The 10,397-nt window shown below is 32.7% G+C and overlaps 2 protein-coding genes across 2 annotated transcripts in view; both read left to right on the top strand.

Annotated features, from left to right (window-relative positions):
• Positions 1-10,397, top strand: part of LOC117169806 (ubiquitin-fold modifier 1) — an 18,283-nt gene that overhangs the window by 610 nt on the left and 7,276 nt on the right. The window contains exon 2 of the mRNA XM_033356313.1: positions 8,754-8,813. Coding sequence (XP_033212204.1) covers positions 8,754-8,813 — 60 coding nt within the window. The remainder of the gene's footprint in view (positions 1-8,753; positions 8,814-10,397) is intronic.
• Positions 8,821-10,045, top strand: LOC117169574. The gene has a single exon (XM_033356005.1). It carries the CDS (start codon positions 9,019-9,021, stop codon positions 10,006-10,008), a length of 990 nt encoding a protein of 329 aa, XP_033211896.1. The 5' UTR covers positions 8,821-9,018; the 3' UTR covers positions 10,009-10,045.

Below are 10,397 nucleotides of genomic sequence, written 5' to 3'. Positions count from 1 at the left end.
CAGATAGATATATAAATAGAATCGCCGAAGTGCTCCGACCGGCAATCGTGCACCTTCGAGTTTTCAAATTCAGAAGAGGAGAAATGGGTTGCGCGCGCAACCCAGTCATTTACAGCGTCTCCTACTATATTCCCACGGACATAACCCTGTCATAGAATTGGACCACATCTCGTTTCAGATCTGGGATCACTGCATTCAATAAGTAATTCGCTATCATTAGCGACCCACTTTCTTAAATAAAAACCTCCACTTTCCATCATTTGAACAATTTGGGATCGAATTTGCTTAGCTTCCGCGATATTAGCAGGATATTTGCAGGATCCACATTTGTACTTAAAATGAAATTGATATTCGAAGTGTTGAATGGGTCCGGATCAGCGAAAAAATTTTCTTTCATTTTTGTTTCTACCCCCCCCCCCCTGTTCTTACATGTGATGGTAATATATGAGCTTTAATACTACTAAATGATCGCAAGTACAAAACTTTACAATCCTTTTCTTTTGAAAAAATGGAATATAAGCTTATCAAATCTCTTATTATATCTCGAACACAAGGTTTTTACTGCTCTTTCTGAGGCGAATCAACACTCAGATCCCTGATCTAACAGTATTCTTTTACAGGCTTGACCATTATCAGTCCGAACGTCTATTAGCACATTTTCGTTTGCTAAGACAGGAATATGGTTTATGTTTAGAATTAGACAATTATAACAATATTGGTATTGTTGTGCAATTTCTTGACGCTTATCAATCGATTTTGCCCTAAATTGTGAACATCTAAATAAAGCATGATTTTCTTTACCCAACAGGCACTTAGGATTTGACAAACGCAGCATGGCTCCGCGCTGACGATGCATAGTGGTCTGGAATAGGAATTTACTGTTCATAATCGCCCACAGGTCTTATTTCTTAACTGATTTAAAAGTTTTTTTTAGAGATTCTCAGCAATTAATTTTTAATAGAATTGTGGTTTGCTTTTTTTTAAATTTGTTTACAGAGCAACAATATATAAACAAATATAGTGACAAAATTGACCATTTTAGCTTTGTGAATTTTTATCTCAAGAAAAAATACAGATAGAAACTCACTATCAGCCGGAATTATTACACATGCATTCATAGAACATAATTAATTTTCATAATATTTAACTTAATTATTATAAACAATTTCTATAAACAAATTCTTTATAAACGAGTTTTTCTTATAGCTGACTTGATTTTTCTGAACAAGTGATTGAAAATTGTCTTTAAAGTCATTTATATACTTTAAGCTTTATCAAACATAAACAATATAGATTGTTTATAATAATTTAGTTAAGGAAGTCTCCTAATCGACCGTTTCCTCGTAGAAAAAAAGGTTTTTTTCTTCAATAATTATTAGAGTCACATTTATTGCGGCGACTAACCAACGAAATTAAATAAAGAATGATTTATATGATTGTTATAAACAATTTTTTTAACAAAACTATTATTTATTGTTTTTACATGCAAAAAGGACGGTTTTCCACTGAAATTATCCGACAATAAACTAACAGTGATTCCAAAATTGGATATGGGACATTAAATAATAATTTGCGTAATTGTCAATAACAATTTCTGTAGCTTTCTACGACCAACCACAGATTGTCACGCATTGTTTTAAAATTGTGATTAACAATTACACAAATTATTATTTAATGGCCCATATACAATTTTGGAATCATTGTTAGTTTCTTGTCGGATAATTTCAGTGGAAAACCGTCCATTTTGCATGTAAAAAAAATTAATAATAGTTTTGTTAAAAAAATTGTTTATAACAATCATATAAATTATTCTTTATTTAATTTCGTTGGTTAGTCACCACAATAAATGTCACTTTAATAATTATTGGAGAAAAAAAAAATTTTCTACGATTAAACGGCCGATTAGGAGACTTGTTTAACTTAATTGTTATAAACAATCTATATTGTTTATGTTTGATAAAGCTTAAAGTATATAAATGGCTTTAAAGACAATTGTAAATCACTTTTGTTCAGAAAAATCAATTCAGCTATGAGAAAAACTCGTTTATAAAGAATTTGTTTACAGAAATGTTTATTAAAACAAAAGTTGTTAACTCATGCTAATTTTTTTGTTACAAATTATGACTCTTATAAAAAATATTAGCAACTAGCGTGAAATAAACGATTTTTTCTATGATAAAAAAACACTAATAAGAATTCGTTTATAAAAATTGTTTATAATAATTAAGTTAAATATTATTAAAATTAATTATGTTCTATAAATGCATGTGTAATAATTCCGGCTGATAGTCAGTTTCTATCTGAATTTTTTCTTGAGATAAAAATTCACAAAGGTAAAATGGTCAATTTTGTCACTATATTTGTTTACATATTGTTGCTCTGTGAAAAAAATTTAAAAAAAGAAAACCACAATTCTCTTAAAAATTAATTGCTGAGCATTTCTAAAAAAAACTTTTAAATCGGTAAAGAAATACGACCAATGGGCGATTATGAACAGTACATTCTTATTCCAGACCACTGTGCGATGACTTCGTATTTTGAGTTTTATCAGAAGATACATTTTTTGTAATCTGAAGGGGTTGCAAAACACGAATACGTTTTTCTACGAATGTATCAAATTCCTTGCACGTCGGATTGTCGGTACAAGAACCCACTAGCATTTCCCACTCCGTCAAGTTTCTTAACAATTCAGAAAAGGAGTATGTTTCTCTAGGAAATCGGTTGTAGGTTCTAAATTCTTGAAAACTACTAGACTCATTTGTTGTATCGCGTCATTTTCGCAATTCTACCACAGAATCAGTTGTCACGCTGCGGAGACTAATACAAGATTGTAAATGAGTAGAAATCAACGCTCTTTGGTTACCAAATCCGTTATTTAGCGACTTCCCAGTAATCAACAATTTTGCATCAGTTATAGCAACATGCTTTAATAAATGTTGAGCTTCATGAATAACTTAATGAATAATTTCAGTACTGCAGTCTAGTCACATTAGACAACGCTTCAATTTAATATAAAGAGCTTCATATAAATCCATATAATTTTCCTAATCTTAATAATCCCCATTGAATTCAGGTAAAATAATCTGAGGGAGTTTGACTCATGTCTGGAATTTTGTGTTTGATTTAAACTTTCTTTTAAGTTGAGGTTCGGTAGTTAACAATTTCAGATTCTCACATGATTTTCAGCGCTGTTTGGGAAGATCCAAAGGAGACTTTGTCGTCAAGTGATTGAGAGTGAGACGGTAGAGTACCAGCGTTTCAATCTATCGTTTTGACATAGGCCCTCTCCTTCTCATATGATAAAGGGAATAATTTTTGGCAGGATCCTAATCTACGATACACCTTTGTTTGGCCGATGAACAGTCACAACATTTATAGCCAGGAAATGCGATTGATTGCAAAATTATAGAGATGCCATAATGACCTCAATCACAACGTAATCAGTTTGACTCGAAGGAGCATTTTTAATTTTATAATAAGTTATGTCACTTTTAATTGAGAATTATTATGATTTCATTTGCATCAGATCAGGTCGAGTCAATGATTTCGAGTTTTTTTAAGTCAACATAGTACGTAGTCTTTATTTATTGGTAAGTTCGAGTAAAACTTGCGGCTAAGACCTCCTCGGCCATTGAATTGCTTGTCTAAATTTTTACAAAATAAACAATATAATTACTTGGCGCGAATTAGACAATTCTAACATGGTCTTCCTGGTTAACCCCCCGCGTTCCACGTGTTCTTACACGCTGAATAGTCGGGAAACCCGAGTGGTTTGTACGACGACACACGATCATTCTCGCATTATCATTATCAATCTCACATTATTCACGCGTGACATTGTGCTTGTATAATTTAAGACGTTGAGAATGTGTCACAATTCTATTGAATGTGTGAACACTGACTTTTTTTTACGAAATTCTTTATTTACTTTATCATAAACATTATTTGTTATGTTTTCTGTAATAAAAATGAACATATTAAAATTTTTATTCAAATTCAAATCAATTCTTAAATATAAAATGAGTAATACTTTTTTATTTTAATTTCTTTTTTCACGAGGTTAACATTTTGTTTACTTAAAAATGTATTGCACGGAGTGCCCACTCCCATGTATTTAGAGGGGGTGCTTATAGATTGTGGCAAAATGCAAGATCAGCGTCACCTAGGGGACGTAGCAAGAACTATTGTCTACAGCAACGGCCTCCCCTCTCTTCTCACCGTAATTTGTAGGTTATGTTGACTTCTCTTTCTGAAATAAATACATGAATAATAATAACCAATGAAACAAACCAAAAATTGAAGAAAATAAAATCTATCATCGATCAAATGTAATCAAATGTTTAAGTCTGTTGCAATCGATCTATCATAGAACGATTCCAAAAGACTTTAACATTTGATTGTTCATTCTATCATAGAACGATTACAACAGACTTTAACATTTAATTGCATTTGATCGATGATCGATTTGATTTGGTTCCATTTTTAGTTTGTGTTCTCGGTGAAGATTCATTGTGAATCCAAGTTCATCACGTAAAAAAAAAAAATTCTTGCAGCTACAGTGAACTTGAGCAGACGATAGAACTTCTATCGTCTGCTCAAGTTCATTTTGAATTCTGAACTCACACGAGCGCTATCTAGGGGACGTAGCAATTACTACAATTCTTTCGCCACTTTTCCTAAAGGAGTGGACATATCGTGATGTATTGTCTTCAATGCAAAAACAAGGAGTGATGAGAACTAGCGCGCATTTTAATTGCTATTAATCAACTTAGGACACCAAGGGATCGCCATCTTGTTATCAAACTCACAAAGCGATTGTCCATTATGTTGTTATATGTGAATATAACCTGACAATTCATTTATAACGAAATAGTTCACTTTTTTAATTAGGGAAGTGAATCTTGAACTAAATAGTTGAATTTCCAACCCAAAGATTGATTTTCTAAAAAAATAAAACTAATCCTAATCGAAACAGTTACATTTTTACGTAAAACATATGAGTTTTCTACGTAGAATAGTTCAATTTTCATTAATAACATCAATTTTCCACCAATTGAAATAACTTTTCCATGAAAAGGACAAATCTACCTTGAAGAAGATTAATGTTCTACATAAAAATAAAAATGCTGACAACAAATTTAACAGGTTAATTTTCAGTTAAAAACAGTAAATTGTGAAGCACGTACTTCGCGTACTAGCAACACAGTATACCATTTTTTTAAATAATAGCGTGCGAAGTGAACGCATATATGGCGAATTTTATCATGCGGGAATATCTTGGCTCAAAATGTGGCGACGATATGCTACAGTAGAAATGACCCCGCCTTGGCATGCCAAAATGAAACTCTCCGTGCCCGGCTTTCATCCGGGTGATTTAAAGAAAGCAAATGTTAGGTCACATGACATAGACTTGAGATAGACTTGAGATAGATAAGATTTGATGCATTTTGCTCATCCCTAAAATTGAAGTCAAAGCCAAGTGTTTCAGCAGATTTTTCCGCCGCTTTGTACAGAAACGGTCCTTTGCCCACCTCTTTGTGCTTCCCAGACATTTTAAGAAGAGGCTCCTGTCCGTTTGCAACTGCATCTGCTGTACCCAGTATAATCCTGTAGTTAAGACATTCCCGATTTAGTATTCTGCGACCATGTTGACGACGAGAGATGTAAAATCGCGGAACAGAAGACTTAAGGTGCATGCTATTGTTCATGTACATAACTTTTCGTGTCCCAATATCAAGGGATCTGAGCTCATCATTCGTCCATGGAACCACTTAAAATGAATATAGTAATACCGGGTCGGCAACCCACCCCCATCCTCCCGACAGCGCCCCAAATATGACCCAAAAATTAAAAAACTACATTTTTACGTATTACTGTTACTTTTTAGCAATTTCCGTCGTCTTTTTCATAGAACTAATTACTAGTGGACAGGCTGTATACGTACCATGACTTTTCAAACAATTTTCAATTGTTTAAACAAATGTGAATTATGTAAACAATTATTTATTCCCTACAATTTTTAAGAATAATCGTTTATTCTGATTAAAATGCAATATTTTTTCATAGTTTCTAGTAGTCAATTTGCCCAAAAACATGTAATTATGTAAACAATTAATTATTGTTTTTTTTTAATTTCTAAAAATTGAGCTAGAGATGTCCACTTTTTTCATATTGGTATCCTATGCTGCTTTTTGTTGAATAATTACATCATTTTTATACATTTCTTCTAATGTTTCAAAAATTTCTATTTGTTTGAACAACTTTTATTTGCTTAAGCAGGTATTTTTCGGTAACTAAAAACATGAAATAAAATAGAAGACATACAATTAATTACGATTTCAAAAGTATTTTTGGAAAAGTAATTATTTAAACAAATTAAATTTGTTAAAACAATTAAAAAATTGTTAATGTATTATTTCCATACTTCATACAGTCACAAACATAATTGTACTTGTTTTTATTGCATTTTTTTAGTTATCGAAAAAAACTGCTTGAAAAAATAAATAAGGTTTGAACAAATAGAAATTTATTAAACATTATAAGAAATGTATCAAAATTATGTAATTATTTAACAAAAAGTTGTATAGGATACCTATTTGAAAAAAGTGTACATCTCTGGCTCAATTTTTAGAATTTATAAAAATAAATAATAATTGTTTCAATAATTACATAATGTTTTTAGTAAAAGTTTCTACTCCAAACCAAATTAGTAATTGCTTGTATTTGGGGCTTGTTCAAAAATTCTTGCATCACGACTGTAATCTTGTATTGATGACACATTTTTGTATTAGGTCACACGTTTTAAGATATATGTATGCATAATTTGCAGGCGTAAATCTACATGCGTAATTTGTCTTAAGAAATATAATTTTTTATAGAGTTTTGTAAAAATACTACTTCTTTACTTTAAAGTGGGAACGAAGAATGCAATGTTACAACTATTTAATGATATCACTTGAGGCTTTTAATTTTACGAGTAGATCGTTCTTACCAGAGACTGCTCCTAACCTCAATATCTCCATAAACTACCATCGCATTTTACATCAGGAATGGTATTTGATAATATAAATTAAAAAGATTCCATGCTTTACATGAATACTACTTAATGTTAATTTTAGTACGTATAGAAAATAATAAATTATAATTAAAAACACATCATTTTTACACTAACTTTACTCAGAAGCAAAAAAGTGCCATTGAGCTGCTTATGATATATTTTATATTTATTGATCATTAATCACATTATTTTGTTAAACTAATAAAAGTAATAATAGTATCATTTTTTCGTCACTCAATTACCCACAAATTATCATCCGTTATCCTTACAGTTGTTACAATCGTTTTCATGAAAATAATTCTTTGCACCCTACCAATAGAAATCTCAGAGTCTATGCTAAAGATTCTCTAGGGTCAGAGAAGCTCAGAGAAATTCTCCGCTGGCAATCAGGTAGATATATTTAAAGGGACAGGTAGCTCATCTAAATGCTTCGAAGGCTTTAAAATGTCCTTACCGAAATTAAAATAAAAATACGACCATAAATAACAAGCAGAGAGGCTATATCAATAGAGTAGCCGACACTGAAGGGTCCTTTGTTAAGCGGGTTTCGATGATTTCAGATATCTAATTTTTTTTTAAATGCTTAAAATTGGAATTAATACAACGTTTCTCGCAAATGGAATGAGATACGCCAAAAAGACAACATTTTTTGAATAAAACTAGAAAAGTGTATATTAGTGTATAAGTTATAATTATAAATAAGTATAATGAGAAAATTCAGCAATTGAAAAAAAGTGTTACTAATTTGAAGAGAAATTTAAAAAGCGACCTGGGATCCTTCCCCTTCCAGTGGGACCCTTACCCCTCATACCTGTCTTGGCACGCTTAGTCGCCGGGATTACGGAAGCACAGGGTCTATTGTCGCTAATGACCCTAAATCACCTCCGATTACCGTTCCAACTTATTCACTTAAAATTTAAAAATAGCTGATGCAAACTATTTGGAAGTCATTTTTTGGGAATCTATCCAAATTTCTGACTAAAAATAGAAATTCTCCGAATCTACATATTTTCACGATTGAATGAGGGAATGTTGATATTTAATTTTTGTCTGTCTATGAGAAATGACATACCCCTGGACGCGTGAAAGCCCATAGATTCCCAAAAAATGACTTCCAAATAGTTTGCATCAGTTATTTTTAAGTTTTAAGTGAATAAGTTGGAACGCTAATCGGAGGTGATTTAGGGGCATGCGCTCCGGCAATCCCGGGAATAAGTGCGCCGAGACAGGTGTGAGGGGTAAGGCTCCCACTGGAAGTAGAAGGATTCCAGGTAGCTCGCGCTCCTTTGGGGTGCACCCGGGTTAGTGACGGCCAACTACTGTAAATAACTCTGCCCGCCCGGTACGTGACGAATATGAAAGGAATATTATATTACCGTCGCACCCCTCTTAAATGGACCATTAAAAGGGCCTTGAAAACATCCAAATCTCTCAGACTATCTCAGATACTAAATCATTCAAATCGACTCTGCTTATAGACTGAAATGGACCAGACATTTTCGCTTAAGAATACTCAGAGATTTCTATCGGTAGGGCAGTTATGATAAGACTATACTAGGTAATAAAAAGTACTACTATGTGCAATTTTATTTGCTAGGAGAATTGTTATTTAAAAAAAAAGGTTTTGCTTGAATAAAAACAATTTAGATTTATTCCGCCAGCCAGAAAATACAAAATGTCTCATCTCTGTTTTCAGGAACGGCAAAGTGACATTCAAAATCACACTGACATCCGACCCGAAGCTGCCTTTCAAAGTGTAAGTTCAATGATTACACTTTTAATATCGTATTCATTAAACTACTTTTTCGGATCAAGATTCTTACAAGAACAAAATTGTACTTCATTATTTGCATATATTTAAATACGTTTTCATCACTCATATGCTCAGCTGTATGCATTAAAACAACCATTTCATTCGGGGAAAATAAACAAAAAAACGGAGAAAACGAAAGAGTTTCAATATGAGTGATCCTAACTTCGATGAAATTATTGAGATATTCGACGCCTACTTGAATATGCTTGAAAGGCCTATTATCACTGAGAACACAGCAGAGGAAAATTTAAGCAAAGCCTTCGGATGTTGCCAATTGATCGAGAATATAATTTCAAAAGTTTATCAAGAAGAGAAAGCACTATTTTTCGAAGACAATTTAAACTATCGACTCTCGGAAAAAGGAAGATGCAACACTTTCAAATGCTCAGATTTCGAAAAGGCCTGCGATAAGATGCTCGAAAATTATTTGAAAGATTCCAGGGTTCCAACTTCAAGCATTGACATTTTATTCAACCACTACACCCGACACCGCGGACAGGAAAGATTAAGCGGTTTTCTCAAACACACTCTAACGAATTCAATGTGCATCAATTCAATACTAAAATCGGTGGTTGAATTAGGACTTCCTGTATCAGATTTGCACGAACAAGCTCTTCTTGCCACATGGGAAGAGGAAACCTGTAAAGGAAAAATGAATGAAGTTGGTAAATGCATAGATAAAATTCTGGACGACAGTCATGTTCTGAGACTCGTTAATTTAGCTCTGAAAAATGATATTAATTCAGAGACTAAAAAGGTTATTATGAAAAAACTTACATCTAGAGCATTTAAAAACGACCCTCACTTTTTTAGAGATTTTATGAAAGTCGATGCGAAATCACTTATGCAACTGCTTATTGATAATTCTGAATTCTGTGTCAATTTTTTGGATGCTGTCTTTTACTTTGGACGTAACATGACTTTTGAAGATGGTAATTGGATTTCGGAAGAAGGCATCGAGTACAATGATATCGCTAAAATTTTCAGAATCCTTCTGGAAGGATCAAACGATGTTAGCAATCAGACGAAAGAGCGATTGGATTTGGCGAAAGAAATGGATGGAAAAGTTTGGGAATGTATTGAAAAAGACTGCATACGTTGCTATAGATTAAAAGCGGAAACTTCAAGCTATTATTAAAAATATTGTGGAGTATCATCAGCATAATGTCATTCAATAAAACAATTATATTTTATATTAGTAACAAAAATCATTGTCTTTTTTTGAAGTAGAAGATGGGGTTTTATTGCGAAAAATATGTATATATATTGGGCAGATGACAATTCCGCCACAGCTACCTGTGTACCATTCCCCCACTACGCGGCGTCTACTGGTCCTGTCGAGCTGCTGTGAGTGAGCTTGGTCAGCGGGGAGCATTTGTTCCTAATGAGGCCTAAAATGTGGAATATAAAATTTTTTAAATTTCGCACTTAGTAAATCACAAATATGATATTCGAAATCTACGAATTATAACGATTCCAACGATATGTTGTTTGACTCATAGAGTTGAAAAAAAGTTTATACATGTT

Source organism: Belonocnema kinseyi, chromosome 3 (genome assembly GCF_010883055.1).
Source record: "Belonocnema kinseyi isolate 2016_QV_RU_SX_M_011 chromosome 3, B_treatae_v1, whole genome shotgun sequence".
Taxonomy (NCBI): Eukaryota; Metazoa; Arthropoda; class Insecta; order Hymenoptera; family Cynipidae; genus Belonocnema; species Belonocnema kinseyi.
Note: the sequence above shows the minus strand (reverse complement) of the source record. Positions and strands in the feature narration are given on the sequence as shown.